This window comes from Engystomops pustulosus, chromosome 3 (assembly GCF_040894005.1).
Source record: "Engystomops pustulosus chromosome 3, aEngPut4.maternal, whole genome shotgun sequence".
Lineage (NCBI taxonomy): Eukaryota > Metazoa > Chordata > Amphibia > Anura > Leptodactylidae > Engystomops > Engystomops pustulosus.
The window spans coordinates 222223959-222243592 of record NC_092413.1 but is presented as its reverse complement, the minus strand read 5'-3'; the positions used below and the strand labels follow the sequence as shown (position 1 = coordinate 222243592).

Sequence of the window (19634 nt, the reverse complement as noted above, 5' to 3'; positions counted from 1 at the left end):
ATAAGTTGATCCCTCCATGCCATAACACCTCTGCAGCCGTTCAGATAACAACGTTTTCCTATTGTTTCTTCATGCTTTGTCTTTAACATATTCTCATTCGACTTTTTGACTTTTTATCACTGCTAGGATTACTATAGCTCTCTTTGGAAGTGATGTTATTGTTTGTGGGTGGAGGACAATAGATATAAAATACATCATATCTTTTAGAATGACCGGGGTAAGCTGTAAGTACCGAGCACCAGCTCAGGGTGAGCTCAGGGTGAGCTGGTGCCGGTACTTACTTTCGTTAGTGTTATAAACCGCGGTATCGCGTTTTTAACACTTTTTAAACTTTAGAGCAGAAGGGGCTTCGGCGCTGCGTGCGACCGTGCGCGCGCAACATCTCCGCTATTTCCTATGTAGGCGTGCGCACGCATGCAGCGCCGAAGCCTCCTCTGCTCTAAAGTTTAAAAAGTGTTAAAAACGCGATACCGCGGTTTATAACACTAACGAAAGTAAGTACCGGCACCAGCTCACCATGAGCTCACCCTGAGCTGGTGCTCGGTACTTACAGCCTACCCCTACCATTCTAAATGGTAGGTTTCCTTTAAAGGTTCCGGAATTTGTAATAATATCTTCTGCAGCTCTAAACACTTGTCATTTGCATCATATTTCTATTAATAATCCTGTATAACCGCATTAAGCTGCCAGAGACGCTCAGTCAAATATCGTGTTTTATACTTGTTTGTGTAGAGATTTGTAGAAGTTGAGTTTTTGCTTCGCCATTTGCATTAGTAACACAGAAAAAAGTAATCGCTCAGTGTATCAGATACATTGACAGATACAAAGATGGAGAGTGGACAATGGATCCAGGAGCTGTGTCTATTCATAACAGCATCCATCGTGTGTGCCATAGGACTGCAGACAAATCTCTTCATCGTAGGAGTCAGTGCCATTGACCGGCTGAATAGACGACCCCTGACCCCGGCCGACCTCCTGATCACTGCCATCGCAACATCGAGGATCCTCTTTCAGTTTATGACACTATTGGACTTGTTCTGGATAACCTTCAATGGAGTGGGTTCTGCCACCTTCGCTATCCCCAGTGCTATGATTGTAAGTTCTTCTGCCTACAGCAATATTTGGCTTTCAGTTCTCCAATCCGTATTTTACAGTCTGAAGATCAGCAACTTCCACAACATCTTATTTCTATGCCTGAAGAAGATTATTCTACAGAGAGTTCTGGGGTTGGCCATTATGTTTGTGGTGATGTCCATTTGCTACGCATTAGCAGATATCCTGACATTTATTATGACCTCCCCCAATAATTCAACTCAAGATGGCGGCACCAATCACATGGTTCAATTCATTCGTTACCGAGTATTTTTGGTGTGGAATGTTCTGCCCTTCCTCTTCTACGTCGTCTCCTGCTTCGCTCTACTAGGCTCGTTGTGCCGTCACATGTACCGGATGAGACGTGAGGACAATGTCACCGCCCACCTGGACACTTATTATAGGACCATAAAATTTACCGTCGCCTCCTTCTGTTGCTTTGCTCTCTATGTGAGTTTCAATATGTTTGGGAATTTCCTTCTTAGTTTTCCTGCGTTACTTCTGGTTGGGAATTGTTTCCTTATGTTACATTCCCTGTATTTAATCTATATGACACCACAGCTAAGGGCTCAGGTTATTAAGATTCTGAATGTTATGACCAGAGCTGCCACTAGGAATTTTGGGGTCCATGACTGACAAATTTTTTGCCCCCCCCCCACTTTAGTTTCTCCTCTTATACTATTGTTCCACATCGTATATAAGTGCTTCATAAATTAATTCTCCTATAGGTTGTACAATGGAATGAATTACAGCAAATACAGACCCCAATTATATATATATATATACACTGCACCCCCTAATTAATTAATGGTGTGTTCATATAACATAAAGTGCAAAATGCATGAACAATGTATATACAGGCAACACTTTATGTAGGGCAGCACATGATAGATACAGCACATGCGCCCCCAGTAGATAGCTAGCTGCCACAGAACATGCCCCACAGTAGATAGGTAGCCACCAGAGCACATGCTCCCCAGTGGATAGGTAGCCACAGCACAAGCCCCCGAGTAGATAGGTAGCCACAGCACATGCCCTCCAGTGGACAGATAGCCACCACAGCACATACCCCCCAGTAGCTAGGAAGTCCAGCACATGCCCCCCAGTAGATATGTAGCCACCACAGCACATGCCCCTAGTAGATAAGTAATCCAGAACATTCTCTGTAGTAGATAGGTAGACACAGAATATGCCCCCCCAGTAGATAGGTAGCTTCCACAGAACATGCCCCCTAGTAGATAGGTAGCCATCACAGCACATGCCACCAGTAGATAAGAAGCCAAGCACTTTCCCCCCAGTAGATAGATAGTCTAGCCCATGCCCCCCAGTAGATAGATAGTCTAGCCCATGCCACCCAGTAGATAGATAGTCTAACCCATGCCCCCCAGTAGATAAGCAGTCACAGCAAAATAAAGTTAAAAAATGTATACTCACCTACCTGTGCTCCCTGCAGCAGACTCCAGCTTGCTCCTGCGCTCTTGTTTAGGTGACGGTGCCTGGCATCCACTCCTATGTATGTCCCAGGTGCCGTTGCTTAAACATTGGGGCCTGGGTCACACAGAGGACTCAGCCAATCATAGCCATGGCTAGTTGCTAGGGGCATCAATTTGCTTAATAGGCTCTTCGGTCACCAATTCGGCAATATGTCCAGGTCAACACCAAAACCAAAGGCCAAACCCAACCATCAAGTTCCCTCTTCTCTGGTCCTCTCTGGTGTTGACTGAGATAACAATGAAGGATTTGGTCTATTTCTTGATATTGTTCCATCCATGATTTTTGATGTAACAAGGAAGAAAACTTTACTCATTTTTTCTCCTGCTCCAAAAAAAACCTGACATTTTATCAAGTAAAATCACCTGTAGAAGCTTCATGATTGCCGGGGGGATCTCTTCATGATGTGACGTGTGATTTACTCTGTTATTTTAGCTGAAGTGTTTGGTCTTGTGTGGGGTTTGTTATCATAGATATATATCAGTCAGACAGAACTAGTTGATAGATGTGAGGAAAATAGAATTTTTCCTTAAAGGAATCTGTCATTTTGACCATACAAAGCCGCACCAATACATTATGCAATGCCAGTGGTAGTTATTGGCCTGTAAAGGGAACCTGTCAGGATGATTTGGGTCATTAAGCTACCCTCAGGTCCTCATGGATCAATGGTTTAGTGTCCAAAGTCTCCCTTTAGTTTTTCCTCTGTGCCAGATAAAAAACTTGCATACTTACCTCCGTTTGCAGGTCCCTGCGCAGTCACACACTGGCGCATGTGCTGTGGGTACGGCACTTGTACAATGCAGCCAGGGTGTACTGCTCAGGCTTCAGTGTGTGACTGCACAGGTGCAGGGAGCACCAAAGATGGGTCCTATGTACCACATTACACCCTTTAAGATCTGTTTAACCATGTCTTATCACAACAGGACTGTGAAAATGGGTTTATACTGCCGGATTGTAGCTGGACTTGACACACTTTGGTGCACTGGTGTGTACTGCTGACAGATTCCAACTAATATTTATTAAGATATATAATAATATTTTGTGTATAATCTGTGTCATTTTTAGCTCATTTCCGTTTTTGATATCAAGTGTAATAAAAACCATCTTGTTCCCGTTTGTTACATTTGCTTATTTTCTACTTGAGTACTTAAAGGGGTTGTCCACTTTCAGCAAATAATTGATATTTTGTTTGTGTAAGGAAATGTTATACCATTTTCCAATATACTTTCCGTATTAGTTCCTCACTGGTAAGAATCTGTCCATGTGATGTGATGGAGGCGCAGGTGCACGAGCCGTTAGTATAACACAGCTCTCAGTGATGGTAACGGCTCATGCACCTCGTGTCCATCACATGACCATGGACAGATTCTATCCACTGGAAGTAAATAGAGAAGGTTCCTATAGAAGGACAGCAAGAAAAACATTAGGAATTGATACAGAAAGTAGATTGAAAAATTTGTATAACTTTTCATTACACAAAAAATATCAATTGTTTACTGAAAGTGGACAACCCCTTTAATAATATGAAATAGCAGAAAACAAGTGGAGATAACATCATAATGAAACACTGGAGGATATTTAGGATTTTCTTGGATTTTATTGAACGGCAACATGATGGGGCTCATTTACTAAGGGCGGGTTTCCTGAATTTTTCCATTTTGCTCCGAATTCCGCCTGGATTTTGGCGCATGCGATCGGATTTTGGAACAGTCGTGCCGGCTTGCATGCGACAGAAATGGGGGGGGGAGGTTGCATCCATCGGACAACCTGACGGATTCGGAAAAACCGCGGAATTTAAAAAACGAAGAGTGTCGCAAGATCAAGCACTTACATCACGTGAAAACTAAAATGGTCAAATATGATACATAGACGTTGAGAATAATTAGAATTAACAAGTAAAATGAAGAGACGTTTATGTTAGAGGTTTACAATAATGTAACAAATGTATTCCTCCAGTTTTTGGAAATCGGAAAATAATATTGGAAAGTAAGAAATAAAACTGAACAGTGACTTGTACTTCGGACAACCCGACGGATTCGGAAAAACTGCGGAATTTAAAAAACTAAATGCACTTACATGCACCGAGAAGAAGAAGGTGAATTCCGGCGGACCTCGGCGCAGCAGCGATTCCTGCTGTATATCGGGCGCACGACAATAGTGAATCCCGGCAGAACCCGAATCCACGTCGGACAACGCACCACTGGATCGCGACAGGACCAGGTAAGTAAATGAGCCCCCATTGTTTTTTGGTTTAGGGGCAGAGCTTCCACCAACAACTTCTGGTCTGATTCCATACCTTTATATGGGTGATATCCTTAAAGGGGTTTTCACACAAAATAAGTTAGGCCCTATCCACAGGGTAGGGCCTAACTTGCTCATCGGTGGGGGTCTCAGTAATGATCATGAGAACGTGCGCTCTGATCATCACTGAGACCCCCAACCATCCGCAAGTTAGGCCCTACCCTGTGAAAACCTCCTTAATGGTCTATGGGAGTGAAGGGATTTGTTGTTACATCTCTGGCGCTGCTGCGCTGAGATCCGCCGGAGTTCACCTTCTTCTTCCCGGTGCATGTGAGTGCTTGATCTTGCGACACAAATCCTTTTTTAAATTCCACGGGTTGTCCGAAACCGTCGGGTTGTCTGATTGCCACGCCCCCCGAATTTCTGTCGCGTGCAAGCCGGCGCCAAAATCTGATCGCATGCGCCAAAATCCCGCAATTCGCCGCAAAATGGAAATATTCGGGAAACCTGACGAAAGTGCGGCGCTCGAACCCTTAGTAAATGAGCCCCAATATGTTTCTAATTGGGTTGTCCAATGAAAGCAAGTGAACTGATCTTTCTGACCAGTGGAGGTCTCACTTATGGAACCTTCGTGAATCACAAGAACGGGAGTCCATTGTTGTAGCCGGCAACCGGAGCAGAGAGTCGTGCATGTACCAGCTGCTCCGTTCATTTCTATGGAGATCGCAGATAAAGTTGGGTGACGCTCTCATCTATCGCCGTCTACTCTATGGAGATGAATGGAGCAGCCAGCGCATGTGCAACTGGTGCTCCGCTCTTCTCAGGTGCAATGTGGGTACAATGTTCTTGCTATCACCGGACAACCCCTTTACCGATAGAACATTCATGGTGAAGGCTGCGACTTCCTAATTGATCCCTCAGTGTTGCCCCCTTAAATCCTGTTGGTCACATGATTACACATATGGTTACCAGGATGACCGGGTGTGACGGCCATTGCTGAGTCTATGGCTCCATCCACTATTGCCTTGTGCATTATCACTGCTTAACTGATTTGAGTTATTTTTGTGTTTAATTACTTTTCATCCTTGTGTGTAGTCCTCTTCTTAGATTTGTTATCCACAGTCTCTTTCCTTCTATAATAAAATTTTGGGATTATGCTAATGAGTCTGAGGGGCTACCCTAGCCCTTCTGTGATCTGGCTTTACAGGGTGACACTGAGGTTAGAGCTGGAAGTGCTCACTGCACAAGTTATGCGGGAGCAGTGGGAAGGTGAGACAGTGTAACAGCCTCTGAAGTTACAGCATGGATGGGCTCTGGTAATCCCCTCAGAGCCCCTTGGCTCATTTGCATAATGTAATAAATTGCTGGGGCATCCAACTCTTCTCAAGCGGAACTAAATACTCTAGATCAGTGATGGCGAACCTTTTAGAGGCCGAGTGCCCAAACTGCAACCCAAAACCCTGCTTATTTATCGCGAGGTGCCAACCAAAAATTAAAGCAGTAACTTATTGCTCCCATAATTTTAGCTTCTTTCCAGTTTCCCTCTGGGGCCAGCAGGAGGTCCTCCAAAAATATTTCGACCCTGTCTAATTCTCCCTCTTCCTGCAGTCCCAAGTAGCAAAGTAAGTATCAAAATATGACTGAAAGCCGCATCTTTTAAGTTGCTTGGAACTGCAGGAAGATTCTTTGAGTCCTGTCTGGTGTGCTGGGGTGATGGCCTTAGTGCGCACAGAAAGGGCTCTGAGTGCCGCCTCTGGCACCCGTGCCATAGGTTCGCCACCACTGCTCTAGATGAACAAACTTCCAAACTTCAGCTTTTATGGGGGTGGTCACAACAGAAGATAATTAACAAATGAAGGACACATGATTAGAAGAACTTGCAATATACTATAACACTGATGACTGAATTTACTTAGTTTAAAAAATGGATGCGCTCAGCAATAGGACAAGAATGGGAAAAAAGGAGAAATTCTTAACCACTTTCCGCAGATGAATTTTTTTTTTACCATTTTCTATTTCTGTCTTTCAATCCTCCCCTTCAACAATCCCTACCTTCATCATTTTTCAGTGTACAGAGCTTGTTTTCTGCATAACAAATTGCACTTCCTACTAGGTGTGTATTCCAAATGTTGGAAATGTTGCGCCATTATTCTCGTGAGCTTTGTTTTTATGGCTTTCACTATTCATTCCAAATGATCGCCCTACTTTACTCCTTTGGTCGATATGATCAAGGGGGATACCAAATTTATATAGGTTTTATTAGATTTTAAGAGATTTTTTAAAATATTCGAAATTGTACAAAAAAAATCCTCTTTGAAGTGACATATTCTGACGCTAATAACCTGTGTAATGTGTCATTTTTTGTGGGATGAGCTGAAGTTTTCATTACTACAATTTTTTGGGACTTTAAGACCTATAGGCGGTCATTTACTAAGGGCCCGACTCGCGTTTTCCCGACGTGTTACCCGAATATTTCCAATTTGAGCAGATTTTTCATGAATTGCCCCGCGATCGGATTGTGGCGCATCGGCACTGGCATGCACGCGGCGGAAATGGGGGGGGGGGGTGTGGCCAAACGAAAACCCGACGGATTCGGAAAAAACGCCGCATTTAAAACAAAAAATTGGTCGCACGGGCCATACTCACATGCACGGCAGACTGGCGCAGCAGCAACACCTGGTGGACATCGGGTGCAGGACCTTCATGAATGGCTGGAAGACCCGAACGCTTGTCCGAGAAGCCGCCGCTGGAACGCGAATGGACCAGGTAAGTAAATAGATTACGTTTTATTAAAATTTTGTGATATCTAACATGTTTATGTTTGTTTTATTTATTTCTGATCTAGGAAAAGGAGAGTAATTTGACATTTTATTATATAAAATTTTTTAACATTCCTTTAAAAAAAAATTTCTACTATTTTTGGCTCCCTAGGCTACTTGAACCATAGGGGGTCTGATTACTTGTATGTATTGAGCAGACTCAGCCTGTGAGCCCTCTCCATATATCCTGTTGCTGTAGCAATGAAAATCTGTGACATCGGGTCCACGGTGAACACCCACTGCTAACTCTGCCGCTGTTAACCCTTTAATTGCCGCTGCACATGAGCGTTGCCATCTGCTTTGGCAGTATTTAAATCAGCGATCAGTTAGCGCTGTGTTCAGGTTAAATTTCAAGTACCTGAACTGAACATTTGTTTGAGGTCCAGCAGAACTTACTAAATCCGAATCTGTCTTGGTCCGCTCATGCCTAATCTTGATGATATTCTTGGGGCCACATTTATCACTTTTGTGCGCCTAAGTGTAGTAGTTGCGCCTAAATTCTGGCGCACTGTTTTGCCAGAATTATCACAAGCTACAACCATCTGTGATAAGGTAATTTCCTGCCTCTTATTAATCACTTTACTTTAACACAGTTTAGGCGCAATTTTGGCGCAGTTTAGGCGTAATGTTAGATTCAGGCAGTTACATGTGAACCTGCTACAAGCTCCTCTCTGCTTCTCCCACATCCCAGAATGAAGATAACACTCACAGCAGCACCCAGGTGTGTGACACCCAGCACCCAGTGACCTCCTCAGCAGCACCCAGGTGTGTGACACCCAGCACCCAGTGACCTCCTCAGCAGGGGCTTCTCCTAGAGGGGATCCCCCAGTGCTGGTCTCCTGCTGCACCCCTGTAATTCTGCACAGTATCCCCCTCAGACACACTGGTGATACTGTGCAGAATTACATGGGGGACACTTGTCTGTACTATCTGCAACATTCTGCAAAGTTCTCAGCTCTCTTGCTCTGAGCTCAGCGTTTTGCAGAATGTTTTGTAAATAGAAGGTGATGAACTGTAAATAGAGTCTGCAGCTCCTGTCTGTATTATATGTACTAGTGTCTGCAGAGTATCTCATGTCTGTATTATCTGTACTAGTGTCTGCAGAGTATCTCATGTCTGTATTATATGTTCTAGTGTCTGCAGAGTATCTCATGTCTGTATTATCTGTACTAGTGTCTGCAGAGTATCTAATGTATCTATTATCTGTTCCAGTGTCTGCAGTGTATCTAATGTATCTATTATCTGTTCCAGTGTCTGCAGTGTATCTAATGTATCTATTATATGTTCTAGTGTCTGCAATGTATCTAATGTATCTATTATATGTTCTAGTGTCTGCAATGTATCTAATGTATCTATTATCTGTTCCAGTGTCTGCAGTGTATCTAATGTATCTATTATATGTTCTAGTGTCTGCAGAGTATCTAATGTATCTATTATCTGTTCCAGTGTCTGCAGTGTATCTAATGTATCTATTATATGTTCCAGTGTCTGCAGTGTATCTAATGTATCTATTATATGTTCTAGTGTCTGCAGAGTATCTAATGTATCTATTATCTGTTCCAGTGTCTGCAGTGTATCTAATGTATCTATTATATGTTCTAGTGTCTGCAGTGTATCTAATGTATCTATTATATGTTCTAGTGTCTGCAGTGTATCTAATGTATCTATTATATGTTCTAGTGTCTGCAGTGTATCTAATGTATCTATTATATGTTCTAGTGTCTGCAGAGTATCTAATGTATCTATTATATGTTCTAGTGTCTGCAGAGTATCTAATGTATCTATTATCTGTTCCAGTGTCTGCAGAGTATCTAATGTATCTATTATATGTTCTAGTGTCTGCAGTGTATCTAATGTATCTATGATATGTTCTAGTGTCTGCAGTGTATCTAATGTATCTATTATATGTTCTAGTGTCTGCAGTGTATCTAATGTATCTATTATATGTTCTAGTGTCTGCAGTGTATCTAATGTATCTATTATATGTTCTAGTGTCTGCAGTGTATCTAATGTATCTATGATATGTTCTAGTGTCTGCAGTGTATCTAATGTATCTATTATATGTTCTAGTGTCTGCAGTGTATCTAATGTATCTATTATATGTTCTAGTGTCTGCAGTGTATCTAATGTATCTATTATATGTTCTAGTGTCTGCAGAGTATCTAATGTATCTATTATCTGTTCTAGTGTCTGCAGAGTATCTAATGTATCTATTATCTGTTCCAGTGTCTGCAGTGTATCTAATGTATCTATGATATGTTCTAGTGTCTGCAGTGTATCTAATGTATCTATTATATGTTCTAGTGTCTGCAGTGTATGTAATGTATCTATTATATGTTCTAGTGTCTGCAGTGTATCTAATGTATCTATTATCTGTTCTAGTGTCTGCAGAGTATCTAATGTATCTATTATCTGTTCCAGTGTCTGCAGTGTATCTAATGTATCTATGATATGTTCTAGTGTCTGCAGAGTATCTAATGTATCTATTATATGTTCTAGTGTCTGCAGTGTATCTCATGTCTGTATTATCTGTACTAGTGTCTGCAGTGTATCTAATGTATCTATTATATGTTCTAGTGTCTGCAGAGTATCTAATGTATCTATGATATGTTCTAGTGTCTGCAGTGTATCTAATGTATCTATGATATGTTCTAGTGTCTGTAATGTATCTAATGTATCTATTATATGTTCTAGTGTCTGCAGTGTATCTCATGTCTGTATTATCTGTACTAGTGTCTGCAGTGTATCTAATGTATCTATTATATGTTCTAGTGTCTGCAGAGTATCTAATGTATCTATTATCTGTTCCAGTGTCTGCAGTGTATCTAATGTATCTATTATATGTTCTAGTGTCTGCAGTGTATCTAATGTATCTATGATATGTTCTAGTGTCTGCAGTGTATCTAATGTATCTATTATATGTTCTAGTGTCTGCAGTGTATCTAATGTATCTATTATATGTTCTAGTGTCTGCAGTGTATCTAATGTATCTATTATCTGTACTAGTGTCTGCAGTGTATGTAGTGTCTGTATTATCTGTACTAGTGTCTGCAGTGTATGTAATGTCTGTATTATCTGTACTAGTGTCTGCAGTGTATGTAATGTCTGTATTATCTGTACTAGTGTCTTTAGTGTATGTAGTGTCTGTATTATCTGTACTAGTGTCTGCAGTGTATGTAGTGTCTGTATTATCTGTACTAGTGTCTGCAGTGTATGTAATGTCTGTATTATCTGTACTAGTTTCTGCAGAGATATGTAATGTCTGTATTATCTGTACTAGTGTCTGCAGTGTATGTAATGTCTGTATTATCTGTACTAGTGTCTGCAGTGTATGTAATGTCTGTATTATCTGTACTAGTGTCTGCAGTGTATGTAATGTCTGTATTATCTGTACTATTGTCTGCAGTGTATGTAATGTCTGTATTATCTGTACTAGTGTCTGCAGTGTATGTAATGTCTGTATTCTCTGTACTAGTGTCTGCAGTGTATGTAATGTCTGTATTATCTGTTCTAGTGTCTGCAGTGTATGTAATGTCTGTATTATCTGTACTAGTGTCTGCAGTGTATGTAATGTCTGTATTATCTGTACTAGTGTCTGCAGTGTATGTAATGTCTGTATTATCTGTACTAGTGTCTGCAGTGCATGTCATGTCTGTATTATCTGTACTAGTGTCTGCAGTGTATGTAATGTGTGTATTATCTGTTCTAGTGTCTGCAGTGTCTGGCTGAGCTCTGCTGCTAGAAATGAGCTGTTCTGCAAAGGGGCTCAGTGCTTTCTTCTCAGATAACGCCACCTTCGGGCTGGAGTGTTTTTGCGCCTAAATGAAAGCGTTGCAAGTGATAAATATCATTAGGCACAGCAAAACATCTGGATTGGTAAGATAGACGAGGGAAAGCTGCTTATTTTTGCTGCGCGGCTAGTTTGGCGTTTAATAGCAAAAACGGTGCGCCTGAATGAAAAGGCGCAAAAACAACAGAAAAAACGAGTGATAAATGTGGCCCATGGTTTATAGCAACGTAATGGGAATAAGGGATTTGGTATTTCTAACAAATATTTCAGGGCACATGCAACACAAATTATCTATAGTACCCGCTCCACAAAACAACTTCCTAAAAATCTAATTAAGACAAAATAATATTATCTGGGGTGAATTTTGACCCCATTGCGGTGCCATGACACTGTACATAAATGGCATCATCAAATGTGAAGTAAATATTTTCCAATAAATTGCTATTGCAATTTTTTTCGATTTTCTTAGGTTGCATTCATTGTTTATTTAAAATCATACGAAGAGTTAAATTAAAATGCTATTATTAGGTATTAGGAAATTCTGAAATATTAGTCCAAAAATCCATTGCTAGCACTGTCATATGATGTGATATAAAATCTTACATCCTATCTTTTTGCTTTTACTTTCTCTTTCTTTTTACTATTTATTTAGTTATTTTCCATTACAGGCAGTCCCCGGGTTACGCACAAGATAGGGTCCAGAGGTTTGTTCTTAAGTTGAATTTGTATGTAAGTCGAAACTGTATATTTTAAAATTGTAGATCCAAACAAAAATTTTTTTTGCCCCAGTGACAATTGGAGTTTAAACATTTTTTGCTGTAATGGGACCAAGGATTATTAATAAAGCTTCATTACAGACATCTTACAGCTGATCATTGCAGCCTGGGACTATAGTAACATCCAGAGACTTCACCAGAGGTCACAGGGGGCAGAGGGGGCCGTCTGTAACTAGGGGTTGTCTGTAAGTCGGGTGTCCTTAAGTAGGGGACCGCCTGTATTTGTTTGAATGTTCTTTTTTCATTGGATTATTTCAGTGTTCCGTTTTCTACAAAACTACAAAGTTTCTAATAATATATTTGGTCCAGGAAGTTCTAAAGGTTTGTAATTTGCATCACATATCTATTTATATTCTTCTTTGGCCGGATTACGCTGCCTGCTGGAGACACACAGTCAAATATTGTGCTTCTTACTTATTTGTATAGATGTTTGTACTTTGGGTTTTTAATCACCATTTGCATTGGATAAACAGATAAAGGTGATCACCATGTAAATCGGATCCTTAAACCTGATCCAAAGGATACGTTGAAGCGATGGCACCATCAGTGGACATTGCTCCTTACATCGAGATCCTGTGTCTTTTTATAGCCGTCGTGATCTCTTATACAATGGGATTGATGACAAATCTCTTCATCGTAGGAGTCAGCGTCGTTGACCGGCTGAAAAGACGACCCTCGACCCCGGCCGACCTCCTGATCACTGCCATCGCAATATCAAGGATCATCTTTCAGTTTACATCATTGATTGATTTTTTCTGGATAATCTTCACCCAGAAATATTCGGCCACCTATACAATTGCCACTTCCTTGGTGGTAAATTTTTCGATACATTGCAATATCTGGTTTACGGTTCTCCTCTCGGTTTTCTACAGTTTGAAGATTGGAAACGTCCATCATTTCTTACATCGATGCCTGAAGCTCATCTCACGGAGGGTTCTTCTTCTGGTTGTGGCGTCTGTTCTTCTGTCCATCGCTTACACATCAGTTTTACTCTATACAAATGATGTGATAAGACCAAAAAACTCTACTGAAGTGGGGGACAATTATTTTGTTTTTGGATTAATTATGTACATATTTATTTTGCTGTGGAATGTTCTTCCCTTCATCTTCTACGCCGGCTCCTCCTTCGCTCTTCTGGGCTTCTTGTGCCGTCACATGTGCCGGATGAGACGTCAGGACAATGTCACCGGTCGCATGGACGCTTATTACAAGACCATAAAATTTACAATTGTCTCTTTCTGTTGCTTTGCTTTGTATGTAATTATCAATTTGTGTGGAAGTTACTTTCTTGATTATTTTGGATCATTGTTAATGTGGAATTGTTTGCCATTGTTACACTCTATGTATATCATCTATATGACGACTCGGCTTAGGGGTCAGTTTTTCATGATTCTGCATGGACTGAACAAGTGTCTTCTCAGGAATCAGTCTCTATCAAGATCAGGGGTCGAAGTGCAGATAATAAGCCAATGAAGAATACTAAAATATATTCACATTCAACAAAATTTTGTGTACCTGAAAACAAGTCCCTTATCTAATCCTCCCCATGCCTTATGCCTCCTTATTGGTCACAGTTCATGTCATGTGACCAGTGTGACATCATCTCAGGTCCTTTAGCAAACTGTACCCCATGCATGTATCTGACCACATGAAGTCACAGCACATGGACTTCTACTCCTCTCCATCCTCCATGGAGGCTGCTGCGATTTCATGTGATCACATACATGGTGTACAGTTTGCTATTCTTAGACGGCTGAGAGACCTGTGATGATGTCACTGTTCACATGTCATGAATGTAGCACAAGGCACCGTGTAAAAAGATTGACACAATATTTCTCATCCATACATAGAGCTTTATATGTCTGTAGTAATATTAGTAGATGGTCCCTAAGTACAAGGAAGCAGAGCTGGGGTTTGAAGAGACACAGAGCTGTCAGTCAGAATAATGGGGCATGTCTCACTGCCAGCCTGAGAGAGAGAAAAGTCACAGATACCAGAGAGGAGTCAGAAAAGCTAATTTGCATATCAGACCCTTTATATAACCCTTTATCAGCAGGCATTATTAGTCTGGGGGGGGGGGTCTGGTGAGAGGTCCTATTTGAAGCTCCATTAAGATGTGTGTCAGCATACTGTAGCTTTAATGTTATTTACTAGTCAATATTCAGCAGTTTGCTTTTTTTTTTGGAAACCATTTTCTTGTCAGACAATGTTAGGAACCATATTCCAGACTACTGCATTGATGAAATTATTTCTAAACACTTGAATAGAAACAGTTTTTTCATGATCTAAGGCAGATAAAGAAATTGGAAGTACTGGAGCAATGTGGGAACCAGGAGTTGGAGTGGATTCATATTTTTTCCTTATTCCTGAAAAACCTCTGTGTATGAATGATCAACACCAAAAGGAAAAAAAAACTTTTCTCATGAATAGGAAAATTCACATGAAAAGATCACTTTACCTTTTTGTTTCCTTTTGATGTTGATTAGTGATGAGTGGACCTGGACCGCAATATTTGGGTCCATGCAGATCATTGCTGCTTTGGGTCCCTGCGCCTAAACCAGAACTTCAGCCATAAGTTTGGGATTGGGTTCAACAAAAAAACGGTGCTAGCCCTAATTGTAAGTGCTTGCGTTTTAATCACGTGGCAGCGTTGCCGGTAGCATTTGGAGGGTTAACCTCAGTGATGGGTGCCAGCAACCAAAGTTCTGTCACCACGGACCTCATTTTTTAGTAAAGACAGGTTACAGAAGCCCATTACATTTACATTGCACAGATACTGTTCTGCCTTCTCTAAGCTTTTACATTACAAAATAATTGTGTGTTTTTACTTACCTTGCACCCTGGCTACATGTGAGGAACCATTAACAGATCTTTGGCACAGATTATGGAAATGCTTTTGGGGTCTTAGTCAGGATCCGTATCTCTGCTCCCCAACAGATGAAAAACATCCCTATGGACTTGTGGACTAGAGGAGGAAGAAAGAAAAGTGACATAATTGCCCGTCTTCTGCTCCTGCTCCTCACATCGCTCTAGAACCTCCACTTTGCAGACCTGTCTCTGAAGAAAAGTTGTGTAGGGTCACTGGACTCCATCCAATCATCATACAGGAAGGAAGTGTCATTCAGTCCTGTGGTCTGAGGGGCCTCTCATTGGATGAAGTGGGTTCTGTGACCACCCAGAGTTACCGACCGGGTGAAGGCCAAAAAGCGGTAGTAACAGAACAATGCAGGAATTCCATTTTTTCCCATTTGGGCCTCAGCCCCCTGAGGGATTTTCTTTTCATTAAGAACCCCTTTAACTCAGATATTTGACTGTCTATCACTTTTTTTCTGTGCAGATGTATTCTAATATAATTACGTACAAAATTGAGGTGAAGATAATGACCTTTTTTTATAATCTCATTTGACTCATGTAGAGTCCAGAATTTAGTTCTTGGTATTTTTTGTCATTTCTCTGCTACTGGGGCAGAATTGCTAGAGCATCCACTCCTGGTCAGACTTTAGAATTGTTTAGAAACGTCCTTAAAGGGAACCTACCACCACGATTCTACCTATAAAGGTAGAACGGGCGGTAGGTGGATGTAAGGGACGTGAGGAAAGCTCTTTTTAGAGCTAATCCTCACGTCCCCGCTGACTTTTGGGAAACTTTATTCCACTAATATGTAAATTCTGTTATGCGGCTACTGGGGCGTGGAGTAGCCGGGCCCGAGGCTACACAGCGCGGCTACTCCACGCCCCGGTAGCCTCGTTACTCCTCCTACCCTGTTGTGTGCGGCACGCAGCTCCTCGTAGCTGCGCGCCCTCGTCCGTCATGCTGGCGTTCTGCACATGCGCAGCATGCAGGCCCGCGGCTGAGAAGCCACAGATCCGAGGCCGGAGCTACTGCGCATGCGCAGAACTTCGGCTTGTTGGACGAGGGCGCGCAGCTACGAGGAGCTGCACGCAGCACACAACAGGGTAGGAGGAGTAACAAGGCTACTGGGGCGTGGAGTAGCCGCGCTGTGTAGCCTCGGGCCCGGCTACTCCACGCCCCAGTAGCCGCATAACAGAATTTACATATTAGTGGAATAAAGTTTCCCAAAAGTCAGCGGGGACGTGAGGATTAGCTCTAAAAAGAGCTCTCCTCACGTCCCTTACATCCACCTACCGCCCGATCTACCTTTATAGGTAGAATCGTGGTGGTAGGTTCCCTTTAAAGCCCTTCCCAAATCTAATTATATGTTCCAGACCAGCAAACTGACAAACTTCTGCTTGAACAGAGGAGGTCACACCAGTAGATAATCACCAATTTAAGTACATATCATTAGAAGCACTTTGTTGCGTTATTTGCCATCCAATTCCCATAGAAGCAGTTAGGGTAAACTCCGTTTACAGTTTCCCTATTTTGGCCACCAGATTACTGGTGGTAGAGTGTCCAAAATAGGCTGCTCGTTATGTCTAAGGGATGGGGGGACTGTGTTTTACATGTATTTTGGCTTCTTTATTGCCAAAATAATAACTTTGTAAAAGTGCTGGAGGCACTCAGGCTGACAGCGCCCGAGCACTTCTGGGCTTCTCTGGACTTTAATATATTCATGCCCCCCACTGCAAGCCTTCTCCTGCCACCGGCCTCGGACCTAGGAGAAAGCACAGTCTTGCTCTCTCCATGCCCTGGCCCTCTGGCGTCACCAGCCGGATTCTAGTTCCCCGGCCGGTGGCAGGAAGAGGCTTGCAGAAGGAGGGGGCGTGCATAAATTAAGGTTCAGAGAAGCCGAGAGGTGCTCAGCCTGAGCACCTCCAGCACGTTTACAAAGTTATTATTTTGGCAATAAAGAAGCCGAAATACATGTATAACACAGCCCCCCCCCCCATCCCCTAGACATAAAGAACAACCTGTTTAGGACACTTTGCCATCAGTAACCTGGTGGTAGATGTCCTGTAAATAAATAAAGGCATGGTTTTATTACTTATGTGTATGTGACCATCTACAGTGGTACTTACCTAATTACTTATTCCTTAGTTACCACATTAATCTGACTTATTTGTATGACTATTTGTATTGCTTTTTTTGGTTTTTCATCACCATTTGTATCAGGTTAACAGATAAACCCTATCACTCTGTGACTCGGATGCATAACATTAGCTTATTCTGTTAAAAGATCGCCCCACAAATACTGTTACGTTTTTTGGATTTTAGGAATACTTACCTCTTGAAAACAGTAATCAGAATATCAAGAATCGTCTTTCAGTTTATTACTCTGTTTAATATATTGTGGATGAACTTAATCGCAATCTCTTCTGCTCCAATCCATAACATTCATTGGAGATTCTGCTCCCTTTTGCTCCATGTGGCTTCCAGTTGTCCTCTCTGAATTGTCTTGTGACTTATTCCTCTAAATGCTGATTATTTCTCAGAGGTTTCTTGGGCAGTTTTTATATTTCTGCTTCTGTCTATTGTTTACACATCAATTACTTTACCGACAGTTTTAATAGCTGCAACAAGGATCAGATGTGAACTTTACATATAAAACAGTCTTGTTCGTGGTTAAAGGAATATTCCAGGAATAAACATATTTAATATTCAAATGGGTCATTACAATATGAGCTAATATGTAATAAGTCGTTATTTAAAATGTTTCCCCCTTAGCAGTAAAATGTTGCGGTCATACAGTATGATAGTGAATAAAAATGCTACACAGGGCCCACTATTCTTTACGGTGAAACTGTGAATGGCTCATTAAATCAGTTATGGTTCCTAGACAGCCTCAGTCAGCTCTAAAGAGATTAACGGGGAAGACAGTCATCTTGAGGGGTGCAACGGGGGTATATTGGACCCCTGTTCTTGTTATCTGTATATTGGACCCCACCGAACAGAAAGTTGGGCCCCATCCTTGAGGGCAGGTGCTTATAAATTAAGGAAGGAGTGCTTAGCACAATCCAAATGGCTTGAATGCATGCACAGTTTCCTGGACATTTTCAAGATGTCTTGCAGTTGGGTGGGGGGACCTATAAACCAACCGACCAATGTAAACACATGTGCTATGCAGGGGATATGGGTCAGCCCTCTTTGGTACAGTGCAGATAGAATGTTCCTCCCATTGTTAGTCACCATGGTTCCAATCTTCAGTTGGTTTTGATTTCATTCTGAAGGACAAGTCGGGTGATGAATTGCATGTCATCTCTCTTTGTTGTGCATTGAGGGTATTCTCTGAAAGGTACAGGGTTCACCACAGGGGCCAGTTCACCAGGGAGAGACTACAAGACCAGCGACTAGGCCAGGTGCACGTTCAGCTTCTGTACAGTTGGATAGGGGCACACATACAGTTTTTTCTGGGCACTGATTGTTGTCTCTCCATGTGTAGGTGCAGGGTTGTGGAGCCAACATTAACACTCGGTTCAGGGGCCACCTTCTGGGCACAATCCAGCAAGCAATGTTTCTAGATGGAGTAAAGACACAGATACAAGCAACTTCAGGACTGGATGATCTGTCTTGTGTCTCTTCATCCCCATAAACCATGGGTGTAAAACACTAGGCCTTTAGGCCAAATTGACCCCATCGCCCTGTGTTGACCAGCCCGGCTCTATGTCCTTGTGCTTAGTAACAATGACTAAAGCAGAAGCAAAGCAGTGTAGAGTAACAAACAGCACTCTGCAGCCTGGCACCAATAGCCCCCGATGACCCCTACTGAAGCTATATGACTTGCACATCTAGCACAAGCAAGGCAGACAGAATGCTCTAGGAATTAATGGGGATCTACAAACCCAAGAGGCACCTCAAAGGAACAGGTAGCAGTTTTGATCTGCAATGAATTGCCCCATTGTGTTCCTACTGCAGCTGGCGTACCACATACTGATGGAGCAGGTGCTGTGAATGGGCTACTGGGGAGCAGACACTGTAATTGGGCTAATAAGGAGTGAGTGCTGTGATTGTGTTAGTGGGGAGTAGACACTGTAATTGGGCTACTAAGGAGTGAGTGCTGTGATTGTGTTAGTGGGGAGTAGACACTGTAATTGGGCTACTAAGGAGTGAGTGCTGTGATTGTGTTAGTGGGGAGTAGACACTGTAATTGGGCTACTGTCGAGCCGTTGCGGTGACTGAGTTACCTAGTAGCACGTGCTTTGACTGGGCTACCGGGGAACGAGTGCTGTGATTGGGTCAGTAGGGAGCAGACACTGTAATTGGACTACTGTGGAGCAGGTGCTGTGACTGGGTTACTGTGGAGCAGGTGCTGTGACTGGGTTACTGGGGAGCAGGCACTGTGACTGGGCTACTGGGGAACGAGTGCTGTGATTGGGTCAGTGGGGAGCAAACACTGTGACTGGGCTACTGGGGAGCAAACACTGTGACTGGGCTACTGGGGAGCAGACACTGTGACTGGGCTACTGGGGAGCAAACACTGTGACTGGGCTACTGGGGAGCAGACACTGTGACAGGGTTACTGTGGAG

The 19634-nt window shown here is 42.4% G+C and overlaps 2 protein-coding genes across 2 annotated transcripts; both read left to right on the top strand.

Moving 5' to 3' along the window:
- Positions 1-828: 828 nt before the first annotated feature.
- Positions 829-1728, top strand: LOC140122969 (taste receptor type 2 member 50-like). Its single transcript, XM_072144217.1, has one exon. The coding sequence runs from the start codon at positions 829-831 to the stop codon at positions 1726-1728; it is 900 nt and encodes a 299-aa protein (XP_072000318.1).
- Positions 1729-12743: 11015 nt separating this feature from the next.
- On the top strand, positions 12744-18699 carry LOC140122968 (taste receptor type 2 member 9-like). The gene is made up of 2 exons (XM_072144215.1): positions 12744-13466; positions 18550-18699. Exons 1-2 carry the CDS (start codon positions 12744-12746, stop codon positions 18697-18699), a joined length of 873 nt encoding a protein of 290 aa, XP_072000316.1.
- The last annotated feature ends 935 nt before the right edge of the window (positions 18700-19634 follow it).

Coding starts and splice junctions, on each gene's coding strand:
- LOC140122969 (XM_072144217.1), top strand. CDS start 829: ATGGAGAGTGGACAATGGATCCAGGAGCTGTGTCTATTCATAACAGCA.
- LOC140122968 (XM_072144215.1), top strand. CDS start 12,744: ATGGCACCATCAGTGGACATTGCTCCTTACATCGAGATCCTGTGTCTT. Junction 13,467..18,549: donor TCTGTTGCTTTGCTTTGTAT/GTAATTATCAAT, acceptor CTCCATGTGTAG/GTGCAGGGTTGTGGAGCCAA.